The following is a 22,937-nucleotide window of genomic DNA, read 5'->3' on the forward strand; positions in this document are numbered from 1 at the left end:
CAAGCTAACCGGAGTCGCTTTGCTTCTTTCCTTGATCCAACCTTCCCTGCCATTCTTCCTTCCTTTCTTTCTTTGCTCCTTTCTGTTGGCCACAGTGTATGACCGTTCACAATCCAATTATCCAATTTACATGCAAAACGATGCATCAGATTCCTTTGCTCTGCGGTTCCGGCGGAGGAGCCGGGAAGGGAGACCGTATGGAACAAGCAAATAGGAAGATGGATGAGCGGCACATTGGAGGGAGAGCAAAGGGAAGGAAGGTTAATTTTATAAGTGGGGAGGATAAAAAGCGGGGTGTAATAGGAGCCGGGTGGGGGTGGGGAAGGCTTGCAGTTCTGTATATGAATGATAGGGGGCAGAGGAAAGCGGCGGGCGCGAGACACTGATTGAGAGTGACGGTCTAAAGAATGGAGCCGGACGAGAAAGTTGACTAACCAAGTTAATAGATGATTGAATGGGATTAAAGAGCCAGAAATCAATCAGCTGGAGTAAACCTTGACGTGCTCACGTGGTAGGAAAGCGTTTAAAGCGGCCGGCGAGGTCTTCCAACGCCGCCGCGGCGACGCTGCGAGGCCGCCGTCACCGCTGACAGGTGGTGAAGTGTCTCGGCTCCGTTTGACTCGCGGCAAGCATTTGCATTTTTATTGCCACGAGGCCACCTGACCAGACGGGGGGTAGGATGTTTTTAAAAGCGCCCGGGTGTTTGCAGCAGGGACATAAAAGAGAGGCGGCCGTAAAAAGAAGCATTAACACTTCGCATCATTCAACGCAGCGAGCTTGAGAAAATCCACTGTTGCAAAACAAAAAACAAAACAAAGAAGGTCTCACTGTGCTGTCATATTTTGTTTGTGTATGGGATGTTTTTTTTACCAAGTCCATAGCAAAATGTGAGGAATCAAGGCAAACATGACCATCCATGACCACGTCCAAAGAAAACCACTGTGGGCATCAGTGGTCGGTACGTTTTCCTTTGTTTGCGCTGTGACTGTCTAATGATTAGTAAGAAAAGGAGCGTTGACGAGTCAGCAAATAAAATGTGATCCTTGTTTGCGGTCAGATGATGATGTTCGGTGGCTCGTGCAGTGGACGACCAGGGAAAATGGCCACACAGACATGATAACAACATGCTAACCCAAGCTCTTTAACACAGCCTTCACTGTTTTATTGTAAAAAAAAAATCAAATCTGTTTTTAGAGAAAATACATAATATAATACGTAATGGCTGAATTGAGTGAATTCAGATTAAAAATATATATATATTTGGCAGAAGAAGACTGGGTTATAAACAGGTTGCTGTATACTGTTCTAATTCAAATTCATGTATTCATTAAATCAACTACTGTAATGTGGAGTTGATGAATTAAAAACCCTACAGATGTGACTCACTAAAAACATTTCATCCATTAAACATTAGAACTTTCCTATTCTTGAAGAACTTTACCGGTACATGTTCATGCTACCATATAAAAAGAAAAATTCACAATCAATAAATGGTGCTTTTTATGAGATTTTAGAAGCTTTTAAAAGGGTGGTCAGAGCACACGAGCATGAATAAAGTGGCCATTAGCCACGGCTCAACCATTAACGTCTATTTTTTTTCACAACCTATTTTTTTTCACAACCCCCTAAACACACATCAGCAAACTCATCCCGAGCCCGCTTTTGCATTGGCTCCGAGTTTCCCATTAAATATCTCGACTCATCAGGCACGCAAGTCATGCAGCTTTACTGAACTCTGGGGAGTTTGATCCATGCACAAGCAGTGTTTGTGTATAGCAGGGTCACTCAGACACAGGTAGCAGGGTGCTGGACACGCAAAGAATAAAACAGAGGGACGCATTGATTTACATTCTGCCAAGCGGCTTCGTCTTTCTAGTCCCGATCTCATGCATGGAAATGCTCCGTCTAGTGCGAGCTGCCCAGGATTGGAAACTGAACGGAACCATGACAGGCAACAACAGAGGGAGGTTAAAGTGCTCTGCAGCGTCCAAACACAGTGGGGTGCGTTACAGCCTGAAACTCCAGAGACCTTGTTATTCCACTCAGTAGCTGCAGCTGCAGAAACATTTCAGCTGCCTCAGGCATCATGGAGTGAAGGCAACAAGTCCAGATCTTTACTGTATATGCTTCCTTAAAAAACAAAAAACAAAAACGTTTCTTTGAAAATTGAGAATCACTGAGTGCACGGCTCTTTTGGGCTTCCTTTATGTATACAGATAGATGCATGAATTTTATAGATCAAAGGACCTCAAAGGACAAGTTCTTCCTGTATAGAATCAATTGCTCCTTAAAGAGGCCCTATTATAGCTACTTCCAGGTTTAATACATTACTTTTGGTCACCTACTTTCAACAATAGTTTTGTTTGGTCAAAAACTCCTAGTTTGTAAAATAAAAAGTGCACTAACACAGAAAAAGCCAGGCTAGAAATGCTGCTGTCATTTTTCATACTTGGTATATTAGCTGGTGGTAAGACATTAGAAGAGCTAAAAAGAGTCAGAAGAAAAGTTCGTTTTTCAGCGTACGGCTTTTAACACATTGTTTAATAATGGTCTAATTCAGTTAATTGGCAACCAAGTTAACAATATTGCATGTGCATTTGTATAAATGGAAAAGTACATATTTAACTGGACAGTTCAGTGTTAATTTAAGTCTTTGTAATTTATTATGTAGAGAAACCCATGTTTCAAACAAGGAACAGACAAACGTCACCAAACTACAATTATTAATTGACTTTGTTCAATTTTAATTAAATTCAACGTACAATTTTGTGCTACTGCCATTCAACCTAACATCATCCAACCCTGCCCACAGTGGTTCAATATACTTTCCGTGTGAGAGAGACCGGGACCCTCAATCTCAAGGCACCAGGTGCTATCTGGAGAGACCTGGCTCCAGGAGGGTCTCCGACCATCGGTGGCTTCTGAATTGTTTTTGCCCGACCCGACCGACAACACAGCTTTCAGGATTACAAGGGGCAGACCAAGCCCTCTGAGCGGTGCAGTGGCAATTTACCCTTTGGGCTGAAGATCTAGGCAAAGGCCATAGGGTATACCGGGACACGCCAGAGGGATTATGACACCACCTGGCCTGTAAACGCCTCAGGATCTCAGGGGGATGCTTGAACACGGCACTGGTGAGATGAAGGCCTGTAACAGGCTAGTAAGCCTGCTGCCACCAAATGCCTATGTCAGACGTGAGGGAAAACAATCGGATTGGATGGATGGAAGTCTTTCCTGGGCATCTACATCACCTCTGACCTCTCCTGGACTGCGAAGACTTCACACCTGGTGAAGAAGGCCCGACAAGGGCTCTTCTTGAAAGTTGAAGAGGACGGAACTCTCTAGTCAGCTACTCGTGAACTTTTACAGAACCACTACTGAGAACATCTTGTGTCTGCAACAGCAGACGGCTCAGGGAATTGAGGACCACCATCTACCACAACTGGACTCTTTCTACACTGCCTGAGTCTGAGAAAGGTCTTGACGCATAGTAGATGATCGCACCCACCCGACCAATGGACTGCTTGCACACCTTCTATCAGGAAAGTGGTGCAAGAACATTAGAATATACCCGTTTGTTGTGTTTGCATAATGATAATAAATATCTTGAATCTTTTATAATAATCATCATTACTTTTATAATCATTATCATCCCTCAGACCCTAGGTCACCATGTCAAGGTCTCGGATGGCACGGGTCGGATGATCCGGGGGTAAGCGGGTAACATGGCTTAACCAGCGCACTCTTCGCATTGCTGCAAGTTGAGATGCAGGCAGTTGTTGTGTCTGCTTTCACTCAGCGTTGGTGACACGTCATGGAACCATTTCACTCTCTCGCTCCTCCCGAGGGCTCTGATGTCAAGTCCGTCTAGCCTGTCTGCCAGGGTCTTGTTCGGGGGGCAGGTTTCTGCACCATACAGGAGAGCCGGACTGACAGAGGCATTGTGCACTCAGAGCCTGGTCTCTCTGGAGACATCTCGTGTCGCCACCGGGGTCTCCAGAGGCACTGCAGGATGGAAGCTGGAAGGGCTCTGCGTCTGTCTGGTTTTGGATGCTGTGCAAGTCTTTAGTTCGGATAGTTTCCATTGAGTGGACATAACACATAAGCTGTGCTGTTTTCTTCTGGAAGCCGGCAGTACAAGCAGCAGCTGTGAGGTGGTTGTGATAGAATGTTGTGGAAGTAACCGGCACAGTACAAGTTGACAGGCCAGCAGGAGCTAGAGTCAGGTGGGTTCAAGCCGTAATAGTTTTCAGCTGAGCAACAATTTGGCCTCATATTATACTAAATCAGCCTCACCTGATGACTGGAGTGTTTGCAGCATCATTTGTAATTATCTCCATCTCCAATATTACACAGGCGCACTTATTTTGTGCTTTTTTAAGCACTTTTCTTTTGAAAAAAACATACACTTTAATGCATATAAATACTCATAGAGGTAGAGGAGACAGATTTTAATTCTAACAGAGTTTCTTTTTTCACACTGGCTGCATTTTTAATGATATTAATCTTTGAACAAGTTGGCCTGCTTACAGCTAATCTTTAAGGCTGTGCTACATATCATTTTAAATTTTATACGTTTTGAGAAGTGAAGCTAAAGGAAAAAAAAACATTGCCAAAGCAAGAGGACCAACATTTTCAACAATCGGGGCAAATTTAAGGCAATAAGTCAAAACAACAAAACACATAGCTTGTTTGTTATATAAGGGAATAAATAGGAGTTAGCCAAGAAGAGAAGATTCAAGGAGATGGGAAATTTTGAGATTGGCCTGACTGCACCTGATGCAAAAAGGCATTCCAAGGCAGACGTGAACGACAGGGAGCACAAGCCAACAACAGGGAGCACCAGCCAACGCCGGTCCAGGAAACGTGACAGATGGGAGTGTGACAAGCAGCCGTGTAGACGAGCAACAGGGGGAAGGTGTGAGCAGAGGAGAGAGAGGCCAAGTGAACAGAACGAGACGGAGGAGGGAAAAACAGAGAGCTGTAAACAGACACAGAAACCCAAGGTCCATTGATCCTGTCTGACTCCTCCGACATAACTTACCACATTTTAACAATTTCATCTGGCACAGTGGCCGCAGATTAGACCCCTTGGAGAAGAAAATAAATAAAGAAACAATTCTGCAGCAGTTCTGAACTGCAACTTTCATATGACAAGAAAATAATTATGTTATATTCTGTTAAATATTCAATTTCTTCATCAAGTCCCATAATGAGTCAATGTGTCGGACATGTATGTCAAAAATCCCCCATCGCCATCTTCAGATGTTTATCTCTGGACTCCACACGGTGAGCTACCCAAAGACTTTTCCATGTCGAAATGAAACAGCACATTTAACCATCTGTTATAATCCTCATGCAAATACTACAATACAAAAACATCTCTGTGTCAGTGTCCTGCAAAAACTGACGCTTTTCTGGACACTGGACAGGTTTGGAAGGTTGACAAAAAGGCAATCTCAGCCTTTCTTGGAATGAATACCAGGGTTTTTTTTGTTGTAACTACCTGGTAGAGGAATCAGTGATGTCACAAAGGGCTTACAGACCTAAATGTTTTGCTTATGTGTTACGGGAACCGTATTTTGTGTGTCCTTTTTGTGACTAACCATTCCCCTAGACGCCAAGTGGTTTGTAACGTTTTCAAATAATCGGAGCATGGCAGTGAAGGGATTCATTGTGATAAAAAAGAACATTGCTTTAAAACAAACTGTGGCAGTGACTTTTCTATTTTATGGTTTCTTCCAAATGTAGAACAGTTCAGAAAGAAAGACGCAAGTTCAAACAAATTGGCCCTCGTGAGCTGTTTGTGAAAAAGTCAAAGCGGAGATGGAAAGGACAGTGAAAGTTCTCTGCACGCTGTGCCGTCTGGAGATGTGAGCGAGCTCAGCGGAGGCGCCAGCAGTGCGGAGGCTTCGGCGGACGCTCCGAGTGAGTCGCTCTGCTGACCACTGCGGCGGCGTGGTTATTAAAAGGGTGAGACGTAACACGAGGGCGGTGTGACACTCCTCTCGTCCCTCCGGAGGGTTCGAGGTGACTGGCTGAGCTTCAGTCTGGCTCTTCCTGCTCTGATGTCTCTCCTGATCGTCCTGCTCTTCATCCTTCTTCCCCCTTTTCTCTTTTCCTTTGCTGGCTTTTCTTTTCGCTACCCATCACTTTGCCTGCCTCCTCTTTTCCTCTTTTCCATCCTTCCCACTACCTCCTGGCTTTTTTTTTTTTTTTTTAATCCTCCAGCATTCACTTTCAGGGCTTCACATCTGGCATTACTGCCTGAGAGCAGGAAAATTGACTGGAGGGCAACTTTTTTTTTTCAGTTCCATCGTTGTAACATTTATTCCAACAAATGCTCCATTTGAATACATTCAAAATGCATGGATTAAATGGTATTAAAGAAAATGAGTTGCTACCCAATTCTATACTCATTAGACTGATTTAAATATTTTCCTCGTGCCCCTCTCGTCTCCGTCGCTGCAGCAATACACTCTGTGACAGTAATCTACCGGCTGCAAATCCTCTTTAAATCATTTCTCCCACACTAATGTGAGTGTGCTGAATGAAGAGGCTCCAACTATTAGATCAGGGCGTGACGACGTGACTTAAAAAAAATAAAAAAATAAATCTGGATTCTCTCTGTGTGTGAGAAGGAGAGATGAGCTACTCCTTGTGTTTCACTCAGGTCTCATTCACATTATGATTCTAAAATGAATTTACAGTTTTATTCTATAAGATTTGGGTGGATGAGAAAATCACTGGCCCCAAATGAGCATGCCTGTTGATCCGAGGGGCCGATAAGCTGACGCTCTAATTGTGTATGGCGACATGTCCAATTTTCACATTTGCTCAATGAATTTCGAATTTCGCTGAATATCTGCATCTGCCTGTGGCCCGCAGCGATTAGAGCCGGCATAATAGTATGTAAATTACACAAGGCGGGTGACATGATGTTCTGTGTAATTAGGCGTGGAAAAAAAAAAGAAACACGCATATATCTGGAGAGACAAATGCATCAGCAGTAAGCCATCACAAGTTGAAAAATACTGGCAAACGGTGAGGCTGCAGTGGCAGGGAGGCGGCACCTCGCTGGTATTTTGGAGACGTGGAATGAAAATGTCTGTCAGTTCAAAGTCTCCACAGACAAGAACCCGCTGAAAAGCACCGCGAGCGTCTAGAAATACTATTTTTACAAGGTGCACTCGAGAGAAATGGTAACAACGTCACCCATTCACCAGGACCAGCTGCTTATCCATTACGCTGAAAGAGTCAAAATGTCTGCGCTTCAAAATGTTTTTTTTTTCCAATAAATGTATGTATTTGTTTTCAACAGTCATGTGTGTGCACAGTGAGTCATAGGACTCATTAGACATTTATATTACGTACTTAACAGAGAAAATGGGATAGGGACAGGGGATAAGGTTAGGGTTAGCTGTAAGGCTCTTAGGTTATTGAGGGTCGTCTCTTGAGTTACTCTTATTGGTGGTAGAATATGGCCATGCAGAATCATAAAAAAAAAGACGTTTCGAATGACAACTAAAGAGCCAATATGTTCCAAATGTTTATGATACTTAATAGTTAACAGCAAGCAAGTGTTCCCTAATCTAAAGTCTGAGCTTAAAGTGTTGCTGATGTTTAAGAGATGGGAATATTACGCCACAAAAACAACTTTTAAATGTGTCCCCTTAAAGTTGGCTGGAAAAAAAAAACTCTTTTAATATACTACGACAATATTCTGTGACCATAACACCTCTGATGGGAGAAAAACACAGCATGATTGTCACCCACGACTTTTCAAAGGAGACCGTAAATGTCTCCAGTTGCCTTTCTTCAGCCCATTGCTGACATGGCTATTGACTGAGCTTCAAGCACATTGCACATTGCTATTGGTTAAAATTAGAACTTGGACAGTTCAATACTGCCACATGTACAGTAGGAGCATGAAAACCAAGCAGTCGATATAAATACAGGACATACAATCACAATGCATACTACCAACAGACCAGAACAGTTAAGCCAAAATCTAAGTGGTCTCATACAATGAGAACAAGGAAGAATCTCAAAGTGTGACTCTTTGAGTGTTAGCAGAAAAATGTGCTGTCATCAAGTTCCTGAAAATGGTTTTGCTCATTTCTTTGTTGACGCTAAACATTTAAGCGGCCGCATGAGGAAAATGCGGCATCTTTATCGACCATCTCCTTGTCGGCGCCACTTATTTCTTTTTTTTCCAAAACGCCATTGTTGTTTTGTGTTCCGCCGCTGTAGTGTGTGCTAATTGATTTCCCTTGCTCAGGCTCGCACCGGGCCTTTGCTGCTGTTGTTTCGCAGAAAGGCGCAAAACGATTTTCACCCAGACGGCCAAATCACCGCCATCACCGTCACCGTTTGCTATCTCTTCCCTTTGTCTCCCGTCATCTCCATCCTCCACGCACTCCTTCTCTCCATCCTCAACCCCCCCCCCCCCCCCACTCTCCTCCAGCTCTGCCTGCCAAGGCGCCATCTCACACATTTCCTGCATTCACGCGCACACACACACACACACACACACACACACACACACACACACACACACACACACGGCCCTCCTCGTTCTCTGATTGTGCATCCTGACGTTTGTGCAGCCACAGTCTGTATGCATGAGCAGCTGGTTGTTCAGCAGATGTCTGCCTCGCTGGTGAAGACTGTCAAGCGACGAGGCTTTTGTCTCAATACTTTAATAATACACTTCTCAGCCACTTAAAGAGGACACAGAGCAAACCGGTTGTTAAAATGCAAAACAGCTGCATTTTACGCCACCTTTTTGTATGCTGCTTATAAAAAGATGATATGTGATGTCAGTTTTGCTTTCTGAGATAACTATATTGGGACTTACTTCCCCAACTACATTTGAGAATCATCAGGTCCATGCAATTTATATTAACAGTTGACTCTTAAAGCAATAGCCATTCAAAAGTAGGGATGCTCTCATTTTATCAACAGCAATTTACTTCAATATTCAGAAGCAGAGAGGGTACAGCAACAAGCTACATAAACCAAAAACTTGCAAAAAATAATAAAAAATTTTAAACTTTTTTCTCAAACAAGCAGTTGCATGGCCTCATTCGAGTAGCTATTGATTTTTCCATTGATGGTAAAAGCATTTAACTGGGCTCAGACACAGACCGAGTCCAAAAAAAACCCCAAAAAATAACTTTAAACCAAAAATCTGGATTCCCTGTTCAGAGCACAACAAGCCAGATATCGTGATTTAGATCAACCGTCAATCATAGCAATCACATTCACATGAGGTGTAGTCAGTAACGTTACAGAGCGGCGGGCTGCCACTGTACAGCTGGACCAGATCTTTATCTTCATCTTTGCTTCAGGTCAGGGACACTGACCAGGTAATAAGGCTGTAATAAATGCCTTCATAATAGTTACAAAAAAAAAAATGTTGGAAATCAGGGCCATCTGGAGGACACACACACACACACACACACACACACACACACACACACACACACACACACACAGCCAAGTGCTTCCTGCTTTGAGATAAGTAACCACCACCAGTGTGAATATTGGACAATATGCAATTAAGGTGATATGTTAGAGTCTGGATTTATTAGACTATAAATTTCAATTTCAACAGAGAAATTTCTCTGAAATCTAACTTGCAACCCTCTATTAGAAATGATCTTCAATGAGTCCTGAGAGTTGAGTGGATTCCACAAAGGGAGGCGTGTTGGAGAGTGCACACAGCCACTTCAGAGACCAGGCAGGCTGCTGCTATAGCAGCAGAGATATTAGTCTTTGGGAATGGATGCAGAATGTCTTCAAGCTGCCAAAAGCAGTTTAGTTGCTTTAACTGAACTTTGAAGACAAAATATTACAACACAACATTAAAACAGTCATGGGATCGCAACAACGCCCTCGCATCTGAGTCCAACTGAGACAAAGTTCCATGTTACACACCTCACTGCATTCAACATACTGTGACACAGTCCACACAGAAAATCCAAGTGAAGCCCAGACTCACACAACATTCATCATATTTCAATATTTGTTCGTCCAGTCTGTTGCTGGCTCAGTCTCTCTGCCTCTTTCCTCATCAGTGCCTCCTGGTTGTTTTCCACTGCCACCACATCTTTCTCTGATTCCCACTGATTCATCTGATCCACGCGGCTCTTTTTCTTTCGCCTCTAGTTCCAGAGGAGCGTTACGTCCCACTCTGCCTTGGTGACTAATAGCTTTTAGTTTCCACGTCCAACCTCACTTTTCCCCTGATTCCCTGATAGGCTGTTGTTCATATTTACAGGAGTGGAGTTAGCTGCCAGCAGCTAGCCTCACATGCACTGTGATCGGCAGCTGCCGCGCAATTCTGAAAGTGACAATATTTGAATACACTTCAATTGTGGAATGATTACACCAAACTACTACATTTCTCTTGTGTACCTTTTTGAGGTTTCAACGAACAAAACAATATTCTAAACATCTTCATTTGCCATTGTCATGATCTGTTGTTTTTGTCCTTCCTGTTTTATTTTGATAGTCTTGACTCATTGTATTTTTCTGTGCTCCACATCTCGTTTCTGTTTCCCTTCTTTTTTGTCGCCCCTTCATTTTATCACCTGTGTCTTGTTCAGTTCTGCCCTTGATAGCTCACACCTGTGTTCCGCTGCCCGCCTGTATAAATGATCCTTGACTCCCTTTGTCCGCTCATTGTTTCTTCATGACTTTTGTCTCAGTGGATTCATGTCTGTTGTCTCATGTTTTCTCAGCTTCTCATCATGGTTTTCTTCTGCCTTGTCTGTGTTCTTGTGAAGTCTCCCGTTTTGGGTGTTGCTCATTCTTCCCTTTGCGGACACCCTTGGCTTAGTGTTGTTTATTATTCACAATGCATTGTTCTTCTGTTCTGCAACCTGGAGTTGTCTGCATTTATGGTTCTGCCTCCTCATCACCTCCACCTTGCTGTGACCGTCATTGAAGCATTAGGGGGAAATAACTGTGTTAAAAACATAAAGCAAATCCTTTTGGCTGTTGTCTTCAGTGGTGGCCACTGCCAATCCTCTACCTCCAACTAACACCGTCCTCTCCATCATCTTCTCTGACGACAACTAACTTCACATCCTCTTTCACTACGTCCATAAATCTCCTCTTGGGGTCTCCCTCTCGTTCTCCTGTCTGACACTTCTAACGTCAGCAGCGTCTTTCTACTGATACCTTCACTGTCCCTCCTCTGTAGCTGTCCAAAACATCTCAGTCTGGGACATCTAATGTGCTGTCCCTCTGATGGACTCATTCCTTATCCTGTCCATCCTGGGTTCTTTAAAAAGAGGAGGCCAACATTTTAACGCCTGCTACCTCCAGCTCTGTTTCCTGTTATTTCCTCTGTAAAGCAAACATCGCTGCTCTCACCACCGCTTTGTACAGCTTTCCATTCATCCTTGCTGACACTTCTCTCCAGCTGTCTCAACCTCTCTTTTCCACACTCTCCATTGCGCTGAACTGTTGACCCTGAGTACTTAAAATCCTCAACCTTTTCTTTTTCCTACTTCCTGTAACATCACTGCGCCACTTGAGTCCCTCTGACTCACACACGTGTATCCTGTCTTGCTACAGCTCACCTTCATTCCTCTCCCATCCAGGGCCTCCATACCTCCACCTTTCCAGAGTTTCCTCCACCTGCCACTATACTATCGCCTTAGATCGTTAAAAGGCACAACGCAGCACCGTCTGACCTTGTCTGTGTTTCTCTATCAATGTCCTCATTAAGCCATAACACTGCTCACAAATACTCCCTCGTGCAATTACTCTAGCTTCCATTGCTCTATGATAACTTCACTTGATTCCTCTGTAGCTGCCACTATTCTGCGTGCATCCTCTAACATCCTCTCACTTCCTGAGATCTGGTTGAACAACCTGGTCAAAAACTGGACTGCCACTGTCTTAGATCACTCCAAACCTCCACAAGACGATCTCATACCATCACAAACGTACCTCCCCACTTTTGATCCACGTCAATGCCTTCCTCACGTCACCCATAGTAATCTTCCTGGTCCACAACAGTCAAGTCTTTCCTCTTCCCTCATTCATCAACTCTTCAAAGTATTATTCTTTATTATTCTTTGAATTCTTTCTTCCATCACACATCTTACACCTGCCAATACATCCACATCTCTGTCCTCTATCACCCCTGCCTGCTGCACAGCCTTCACATCTCTATCCCTCTGCCTCACCAACATGTAGTCACTTCCTCCATCTTTACTGTCTAATCATGTGCCTTATAATTTTCTTTTTGCTCCTCTACTTTCACTTTCTGCTGTATCTCCCTGTACTCCTGTATAACCTCTTAAGTCCCCGGAATGTCCAATTCCTACTGACTTTGTAGTCCTGAGTGCACGATGAGCTGTAATGGAAAAATGGAGGGCAGATACAACAGAATATCAAAGAATAAAAAAAATGATTGGAAACAAGACAGATTGAGATCAACAATCATCTCAAAGCTCACAGCCTTCAAAATACAGACTAGCTCATTTCCAAACTGTGTTTAATTCCGTGAGGGGTTATCTACATAGTACATGGCAGCACCTTAAACGTTCTTCTTCTGCTGACAGTCCATTATTAAATAAGAACCTCAACCTGTCAGGTCTGGATAATGAGATCTCCAGTAATCTCAACAGCTGTAGCGCAACAGTCACGTTGGATCTGAACGGCAACGAAAGGGGACATAGTTGTTGAGAATTCTACGGTGATTGACCAAAGACATCTTTTGTTAGTTAACAAGCCAATTAGTTCAGAAAACAGCTTCAGCTGCTCTCCCACCCCATTAACTTTAATAGAACCTTTCACAGCTTCATTTAGCACAAGACAAAGAAACGATTGGATCTGATTCGATTCTACAGAAATAGGTAAACGCAAATGAACCGCACAAATATTCCGTCAAAATTTGTCCCAACTTTGAAAACCTAAAAGAGAGGTGGCGAAGTGCGGTTCCCTGCAATCATGGATCACAGGAAGTGCTGGTTTGCCTCATTACGGTTGATTTGCTCATGTGCGAACAAGGCCACACATTTGTAGACAGGAAACAGGTGGAAGCTTTATTTCTCAGTTGGGTCACACCTCAGTCGGGGTGCGGATGTTTAGTTAAAGGTGCTGCGCTGCGGTTTCACAGCCAGTCCATGGCGCTCCCACTGGCTGCTGTCCTTGTCAACGAGACAGGCTGCCCTCTCTGTGATTGAAAAGTTTTGGATTCTGAAGGGTATGCAGTGTTTTGCCAGTTCAAAATAAACCTACTCACTTCATTAAAAGGCACAGACAGGCAACCAGCGGTGACCATCCATCTGTAGCCCAGTTTGTTGTCTGTGCACGGAAGACTTCTTCAGGCAGCGTCATCAATCAGAAATATCTGCTCCAATCTATTTTCTGCTGTGAAATCTGGGGAATTGAATCCTTTGTTGTGCCCCGCTTTCACCTTTATTCTCCTGCAGGGACCTGCATTAAACCAGCCTTGCAACTGGACTCCGTCACTGAAAGGTTAGGAGTACGTCGTCAGGAGGCTCACAAAGTGTTCTTATAAAGGTTAGTTCAGGAGAAATAATTTGATGAAATACACTCAGACATTCCATAAGGACATTTCATTATCGTGTCAATGCAGCAGCGAGTGCAATTTCAGTTGAAGCTATTTAAGTACATCGGAGTGCGAAGGTGAAATTTGCAGTAGTGTCAAGCTTGGGCAGCCAAAGGTACTGTAATTTGACCTCGCAACATTCTAATTTGAAACCTCTGTGACTTTTAACAAAGCAACCTAAAGTAAGTGTGAAATAAACCATGACAAGAAGATAAATATCCAAGTTACAATTGTGTGAAATTGCTGGTATAGCTGTTTAAGGCACAACCATAGACGTCTGTTTACCCTAGAAAAAGAGGGGGGATAGAAAGTGCACGTCCACGTGCGCCGACTGCTTCTGTCACTCACTTAAAATGTGACTTATCCATCTTGTCCGTCTCCAACAGAAACTACAACAGCTACTGTTCAAGGACCACGCGGGGAGATGAAAAGGAAATTAGCAAAAGCAAGTGGCTGCCTGTCGGGGCAACGTCTTCCCCAGAATTTGAAGGCTTTTTTTGCATTAAGAGATGACAGCAGAGAGGTCTTTGCAGTGACAGATGTTTCACTTATTTCAGAGCGTCTTTGGCAGAGCAACATAGGAACATGGCACGCGACAGCTCACCACAGGGTACTGACACAAATCTAATGACGACCCTTGCAGCAAATGGAAGCTCCTAGCTGTTGCTCCCTGGTTCAATTAAATGTGAATTTAATAGAGGACTCGTCCAATAACCTTCCAAGGTTCTTTATTTCTTGTGAAAGGATATCCCTCGTTACAAGTCTTTTCTATGCCTCTTCCCCGAATGAAATGGACCCACGTTAAATTAATCCAACAGTGAAACCCTCTATTTGACCTGGTAGGATGGATCTGATTTTTTACAATTCATTTCAAAGAAATGAAAAACTACAAAACAAAATAAAGACAAATATATTTCACAAATTTGAGGGCATGACTGTACCTTGAAGTTGCCTCCTGCTTGAAAAGGCGTAGGAGGAACCTATGGCTTTTCAAGCTTCATCCTTTTTGTGTAAAAATTCCTTCCGTCAAAAAGAAAAGTACATAATTTTATAAAAGTATGCACTCTGTATTTGGCTTGTTCAAAAAAAAAAAATTTTTTTTTTTTGCGTAATACTGAAACTCTGCCAGATTCATAGCAACATTCACTGTGAACCAGTCAGTGGATGCACACTGAGGGTGAACTTTAAAAAATATCACCCCTTAGCACCCATCATCCATTCTATTTTGGATGAACTGAGTGTCATCCAATTTGGTGTTAGGGTGCATGTGATTGGTTGAAAGCTCCACCAGCTGTACCAGCTTGTGCTGGTGAGACAGAACGCCTTGCCCAAGGGCATTGTGACCGTACCTGTCAGACTGAGGCGTCCTCGCACCGCCTGTCTTCCTCCTGTCCCGCACGTTGGCTTAATGAAACACAATGAACACTGCACCCTGATGCATATGCTGCGCAGCCCTCCCGCGAACGCCTCATTTGTAAGCACTGTTCGGTTACAACGGCATGCGTAAATTGGCATGCGGCTCTCCCGAGGCCGCTGAGCGGCAGGTTGGACAGCTCCGCTAACCCTGACAGCTGAGAAGAGTGAAGGCATCTGACTTTTCCAAACTGTTCCCAGGAGGGCGTCGCGCCAAAGAGCAGCAGCAGTCAATCAAGCATGCATCAAAAGACTGGCTTCTGCCGCCCTGCTCTTCTGCTCATACAAACATTTGAAGTGGCTCTCGGTGAGAGAGGTGAGCGTTCTCAGGTGTTCATTCAAAAAATGTACTCAAAACTCTGTGTGACAAATAAAAAAAACTATCCAAAGGGTTGTTTTTTGGCTCAAGAAATGTTTTTTTTTTTTTTTTTTCATCAATTAGCATTAGCATTAGCAGGCATCAATTAGCCTGTTGCTGGTCTCACCATTTTTCTCACCTTTCTTTCTCAGATGTTTTTTTCACCACACAGTTCTCCGCCCACTCCACTCTGTTCTGCTTGCACTTGCATCTTCACCCTTTTTTCCACACTGCAGACCACAGTCCTCTAAATCCTCCACTCTACTTATCTCTACTTGCTGTAGCTTCACCGTTCCACCTGGGTCCCTCACACTCACACTCTCTCACACCCTCACACCCACACACACACCCTGTCTAGCTGTGGCTCACCTTCATTCCTCTTCCTTCCAGGGCCTCCAAACCTCCACCTCTCTGGCTTTTCCTCCACCTGCTCCCTGCTCTCACTGCAGATCACAATGTCTTCTGCAATATTAGATTCCTGTCCGACCTCGTCTGTCCACCTGTCCATCACCACCTCGCACATGCACAGTATCTCCTACATCTTTTGAATTTGTCAGTGGTGCATTTCGACTTACTTTTCCAAGACATGTACGTACATGTTTTTAGTGTTTAGATTAATCGAACATTCACATGCACAGCATGTATTTGGTGTTCCTACATTAATGAAAGTGTGGTGACAAAAATGTGCAAACTATTGTCCAAAAAGCTGACCTTAGAAAAATGAATGCCATCTTGAAGCAGAGCAAAATAAGATGCTACTGAGGTTGGAAGAAGACAGAGAGAAACCCTCTATAAACACATATATTCAATTAATGTAAACCTATGTTATGTTATAACAAAAGGCTTCTCCTTGACGAAGCAGTACATTTATTTCCATCCTGCGTTCTCCTTATCTGATGATTCCATGATAATCTGTTGCAAACAAAATTAGCTAATCAGATTAATTTGCCCGCCCCCTTCCCCCAACCTCCCCTTTCTCTCTCTTTAATGGACGTAAATATCAGCTGTAGCAGTGGAATATCTGCTTTGCTGAGATCCAGTTGGCCATGCAGGGCAAAAGCAAGAGATATTATGGCTAAAAGTAACAAAAAGCACATCCAATCATATTCAGGTGACTTAATCTTGTGCTTCAGCTTCATGGAAGTAGCTGTGACGACTGCTTTGCAGAAATTGCACAGGGATGAAATAATGCAGATTTTGCAACATATAACATTATCCTCAGATTTTGAATAAACACCAGTTACCTCAAAGGCCAAATAACATGACTGAGGGTCACAACTACAGTAGTTTACCCTCCAACTTTCTTAAAAATCAATTGCAAAATAAAGCCTTTCAAGCACCAGTTGTGCCCGGGAATGATTGGGGAAGGCAAATGGATGACTCATAGTAGTATAAGTAGTAAAATCTGGCCAGGGAATCAATCCCACAACCTCCTGATCTCAGGGCAGACAGTCTGCCACTCAGACATCATAATATGCAGTCATCAGTTTTATGGAGTTGGAAAAAAAAAAGGTCAATAACAAAATATCAGGCTGAATAAATGAGCGACAAGGAAAAACAGCTGTTTTCATGCCACAGTGACTCAGCTCTCTGGGTCTGCCCTGCATGTTGAGGCTCCATTAAAGCAACCTGACAGTGTTTATTTTGCCATGGTGCTCTGGTATCCGCTCGCTGTGTCACAAGCTGCCACCAAAGACATGGAAATTTCAAAGTCACCCTCTGTGGATGCGATTCCTCTCCCTTCACCTCCCGCCTCACCTGATTCGGTCTGGCACTCGGTGGGTCTGGTTGCCGTCGCTCTGGCAGTTGCCGGCGTACTGTGACCGGCTGGTGGCACCCTGGTCCCTCCGCAGAGCCATGGCCCCATGGGTGAGCACGGAGACGCCTTTGGCAATCCGCCTGAAGGATTAGGGAGAGAGAGAGAACAATGTGAGACAAAGGGGACACGGGGACATTTTCAAAGGTCTTTTCTGACATTGCTGAGGTCCAGGGAAGACAGAAAGACAGCGTGAGCCTAAAAGACAGACTCTTTTGAAAGGTGCACCGCTGGCGGACTATGAAAAGGCGACACGGCTTGAACGCCAGTTTTGGATTCAGGCGGAAAACTGAGCCAGCTCTTCTTCCTGTGCCGAAAGGATCGCCAAAGTACAGGAACTACCATATTGAATGTATTAAATGGCTTCAGCAAAGTGTCCATTCATTTCATCTCAACCCACTGAAACCCTGAGAAATTCCCAGTTTTTGAGCAAAAGAGACGCCGGTGCACTTCTCTGAAAATGGGAAATGCTTAATCAGGACTAAAGAGCAAAATCTGAACTGTCTGATCAGAAACAAGCTTGTCAGCATCGAATCATCTCTCTCTAATTTCTACTTTGGTGTTAATCACTTGACACGGGCAAATAAGAGTACCTTAGCTTCTAAAATACTACGACACTGATGAGACTCACTGATGAGAAAAAACTCCATTGTTAATGTGAATAGCATTAATCTCACTGAAGGGCCATATTCTGCAGGGGAATTGTGGGAAGCCCTGGATTCTGGCCAACGAATGACTCATCAAAAACAATTACAGATAGATCAGCATCCCCTCCAGTGCCTGAACAATTAAAGCGCACTCTAAAAATACTGATAAAAAAAAGTTCAGCACCAGGTTTCAGTCTTAAGAAAAATGCAGCAGATCTATAAGTGATTTAACTTTCTAGGAGTCAAATTAGATGCTATTTAAAACCGAGTGCCAGGGTGTTTTATGTTCTGGCTGCATATGTATGCGTGTGTGTGTGTGTGTGTTGAGCTGGCAGACTGACAGATAGTGTTGCAATAACTAAAACAATGAACATGACCTTTGCTTCATTGAAACGTTGATCACACTCTGTCATTTTTTTTCTTCCTCCTGGTCTTTTCCTCAAAGTCGACAAGGTTGTTTTGATTTTTCAGCTTTTTTTTCCCATCTCACCAATGACAGACACAAAATGTTTGATTGTTCAGAGTGCAGTGTTAGTGCTGAGGCTTTCTACAGTCCAAAAGCGTAGACCACTTTGAACTGTCATGACTGACCATGTGGGCGAACGTGTGTTCTTGCTGGGATTCAGAAGGTAGAATTCAAATTTCAGAGCTGCACTTGCGACTGGATAAAAAGTATGATGAAAGCGGGACAGAAATGAATTAAAGCAAACATCTAGGAGGTCATGCATCGGGTTGCTTAGTATAATAGAATTGGAGTGAACTTATTACTGAGATGCTGATAAGCACATCTGATGAAGGCCACCACACTGAAACGTTAACATGCTGGACTGACTCAACAAAAAAGAAAAAAGGAAAACAACAACAAAAAAAAATGGTGACATTGAGATTTGTCCGGACAATTTGTGTATGCGCTGCCTTTAATTATGATGTTGGCAGAAATAAATTTATATCAGCTTTATGAGTCTAGACGCATTATTTGTGGATTGAACCTTAATCTGCAGAAAGCCTTGTCAGAATGAGCACACAATTTAAAATCACCACTTTTTCATGGGGCTGCAAGCTTTGATTTGTTACCACAGGGATTAAACACAACCACAGCTGAATATACACGCGGCAGTGATGCATGCTGTTAGATAAACACTTAAGAGCGACAATGCTTCCATCTGTGGTGCTTGTCGCAGGCCATGTGGTAAGAACTAGAGAACTAGCCAAGCCTTAAGAGAGGGACATCTGCAGATTCATAAATTAGTGTAATACCCGCTACTCTGTACAGCTACGGTAAAGAGACAATGGGCCATCAAAAAACCTCTGCAGTGTTCAACACACATTGAGGTTCCTGTTTAAACAGGAATTAATGGTAATGTTCTGTTGTCAGAAGCAGAGTAAAACGAGAGCTTATGGCTAAATCATGTATATCACAATATACATTCTAATACATCCTGTTTCCAAGCAGAAGCAGTCTGTCAGAGGGTCAAAACCTGCTTTTTATTGTTTAAATGAAAAACCCAATGAAAAGACTTTCAGCTTGAAGAGCTTGACGAGCTTCCATTTTGTAGAATTTTACTCCATTACTAAATTCCTTCATTCATCCATTTTCTGCACGCATTTCCTCCGTCCTCCACCAGGGGTCATGGAGGTATGCTTGAGCCTTGAGCCAACCTCAGCAAACGTCAAGGTGTGTTTGCTAGCGGTATAATTTGTAGGTAAATATTTCACACACATTTTCCCGCACAAAGGCTTTCGGCTGTAATCCGACTTGGGGCCTCACTGTGTGGAATTGCCGTGTTCCTTCCTGCGTCTGTGTGGGTTTTCTCCAGACACACCGACTTCATCCCACAGTCCGAAGACACGCATGCTAGACTAATTGGCAGCGGTGAATGCCTGCACTGAACTGGCGGCTTTTCAAGACTGTAAAGTGCCTTCGGCCCAGGACGGTTGGGAGAGTCTCCACCAGCGCTGGCACACTGCAAAAGGGAAGTTGTGCGGAAGGAAGTCGATTACGTAGTGAGAGAACAGGTGTGTGAAAAACTAGCCCCTTTTTTTAGGTCTACTATTTATTCCCTGTGGCTTTCATGAACAAATGCTAAACACACACATTGCGACGAGCGATTGCGTCAAACCCTCGCAAAAAACACACATTTGTGGGCGCTGCCACGTACGTGTGGACGCGGCCGTCTGAGAGGACTTCAGGAGGACCCATCTGCCGGCGTCACATTTCTCTGAGCATCCAGCGCCAGTCCTCGGACACGCCATCTGTGTTTCACGCTTAAACCATTACGCTCTGCCTGCTTGCGACATGCGCGCTGCTAATTTGGGCTTCCCTGTGTCACACAAATCAGACTCATCCTCCCCGCTGAGCCAAACTGACTTCAGGTGCCTGGTAGACGGACGGCGTTTAACCGAGCGTGAAGGGAATCTTGTGACAGTGTCAACCAGCAGCCGGTCGGGAAACCTAGAGCGCACGTTCTCTCCCCGCGAAGGGCTGTTTTCGCAACGCTGTTCCCGCCCGTCTTGGCGAATCTGAAAACACATGATGAAAAGGAATCCATTCACCATCATTGTAATTGAATTCAGATTGCCCTGCGTTATTTAACACTATTCGTTCGTAAGATAGGAAACTGTTTGTCAAGACGCCTCTCTCGGTTTCCTCGCACAACTGAGGAGCATTAAGGGGTAAAAATCAATAAAAGCTTCTACCTTTCCGTGCAGATTCACTCGGTCAGTCCATTTGGATTAGATTAGATGAAAATTGAATGATCCCTGCAATGAAATCTCGTCACCGTTGCACCAAGGGATGCATCGGCGACACCGCAGGTGGTCTTTTTTTTTTTTTAACAGCACACCTCAGTGTAATGTTGAGGAGGCAACACGGAGAAGCAGAAAGAAGCAGAAAACACGAGGTTGGATCCTCACCAGCTTCAAGGCTCAGCTCCATTCAGCAGAGAGAAAAGGAAGTGTGTGCCTTGAGCCGCATGAATTCCCAACAAGATTAATAAACTGCGGACGTATGCAAAACTCTGTTGCCATTGAGACAAATCCACCGAGAAGATGCAAGGTGTTTGCACTGCCATACTTCTAAGGAAGCCTGGTGTGGACAATCCAGCTGTCTGAGAACGCCTTTTGTATTTAAGGTGACTGCTCACATCCTTAAATAAACCAAAGAAGAAGAAGGTAGACAAGGTATCCAGGTTTGGGTGCGCAGGCCACCGTAGTTCACTGGCAAACTCAGGAGAGGGAAGGTCCGGAGTCCATAAGGGGCCTAAATGTAACCACTTGATGTTGCTGTTTCTTCTTAAAAATCTCCAAATATTACACAACCTTATAAGGGAGGAAGTAGAATCAATTAAAAAAAAGAAGGAAAAAAACAGTAAAAGTAAAAAATAAAAAATAAATCCCACACCCACCATAGCTCTCAGGTGTGGGGAGAAAATATTCTCACTCTGTCTCATATATTTGTAGTTCCAGTGTAAGTTGATGCTTATAATATACTATTATATATTATAAGCAATAACTTACTTATTGTATTATGCAATATATTATCAATATGACAAGAAAGGGCTTTTTGGTGGGTTCGTTTTTGACACTTTCGAGTTCTTTAACTCCTGATCAGTTAATCAATATTTAATGTCTTTTAATGTTGATGCTCATCAAATTAGACAGTCATAGTAACCATCACCCACTTTCAGAGATTGTCTTCACTTCAAGTCTATTATATACGTATACAGGGACTAGGATAATTAATGGAGGAGCCCCAATGTGCAGGTGGGTATTTAATGCCTGGTCTTCCTCTTTAGAAGAGTGCAGGGAACTCATGGCACATTATCGATCAGATTCACGGCACTGCATTGCAGTAATCATGCTCTGTGCACATGCAATTGCCAAGCAGTCATAATCTGCAGTGGTTCAGAGCATATTGATTCTCTCTCTCTCTCTCTCTCTCTCTCTCTCTCTCTCTACATATATATATATATATATATATATATATATATATATATATATATATATATATATATACATATATATATATGTATATATATATATTATTATTATTATTATTATTATTATTATTAATATTACTATTATTTTAACAAATGAAAGAGGTGAGGTGGTTCTCCAAATATGGTGATACGAAAATATCCTGTGTGCAATTTTTATTAGTTATTTTTGCAGCGATACTTAAAATTAGATGTTATATTTTTAGTGATTTATTTTATTTTTGTTTTATTTGTATGTATGAGTGTGTATATCTTTCACCTGTGTAGTTCTAAAATGTAGATGATAATTTTTATATTTGTGTAAAAATGTTCTTCTTCACTCCTTTGAATTTCGGTTCGCTAACTGCATATAAATCTTCCAGACAGCACCAGGTTCAGAGGCCAGTTTAAGGTTGGTTCTCATAGGCTGAACAGATTGTGAAAGACCACAAAGGTAAAACATTTGCTAATTCGTAACACAAGGCCTGAAAAATGTTTGCTTTACCTGCGTGGTTCGTCCCTCCAGCCCTGCGGTCGGATGGCAAACAAGACCTTGGGCAAACCTTCCAGGCCCAAGCCAGAGAGGGCGGGTCCCACGGCAAACCACATGTAACTGGGTCCAGCCTGACCTGCTGCCCAGGCTGCTCGGAAAATCAGCTCGGCTTCCTCCAGGGAGCAATACAACAGACGGACCTGGAGAGGGAAAATAAACAGGAGGTGGGCGGGTTGAAGAAAGGTGGATAATTAGCTGAAAAGTGAGTAAGCAGGTGAAGGTGGAAAAGCTGGACAGAGGTAGAAGAAAAATGGGCACAGTCCTGAATATTGAAAGGGTGAGAGAGGAAGTAGTCCAAAGACAGACTAGGGAATGGTGGTGGTGGGAGGCCTAATGAATAAGAGAGCAGAGGACGAAAGGAATCGTTGAGAGGCAGCGGGGACGGTTTTAATCAGAACAGGTAGGATGGAGGGAGGAGGTAAAAACACAACTCCATTTTGTTCCGGGGGAGAAAACACACAAAGCACAAAAAGAACAGTGCGGTCAAAAGACAAGAGAATATAAAGAGGTGAAAAAGGGGAAGAAGACATTGAAAATAGTCGAGTCGTGGAGCGAGACGAGTCGTGCAAAGAGACGGAA

At 43.4% G+C, this 22,937-nt stretch overlaps 1 protein-coding gene across 2 annotated transcripts in view; it reads right to left on the reverse strand.

Moving 5' to 3' along the window:
• Positions 1-22,937, reverse strand: part of grin2da (glutamate receptor, ionotropic, N-methyl D-aspartate 2D, a) — a 110,444-nt gene that overhangs the window by 73,276 nt on the left and 14,231 nt on the right. For both annotated transcript variants that reach the window (XM_076051532.1, XM_076051533.1), the window contains 2 exons: positions 22,311-22,498; positions 17,127-17,267 (listed from right to left, as the gene is read on the reverse strand). In XM_076051532.1, the coding sequence (XP_075907647.1) occupies positions 17,127-17,267; positions 22,311-22,498 (329 nt within the window). The remainder of the gene's footprint in view (positions 1-17,126; positions 17,268-22,310; positions 22,499-22,937) is intronic.

This window comes from Nelusetta ayraudi, unplaced genomic scaffold (genome assembly GCF_046127955.1).
Source record: "Nelusetta ayraudi isolate G7.1 ecotype Tasmania unplaced genomic scaffold, CSIRO-AGI_Nayr_v1 ptg000135l, whole genome shotgun sequence".
NCBI lineage: Eukaryota > Metazoa > Chordata > Actinopteri > Tetraodontiformes > Monacanthidae > Nelusetta > Nelusetta ayraudi.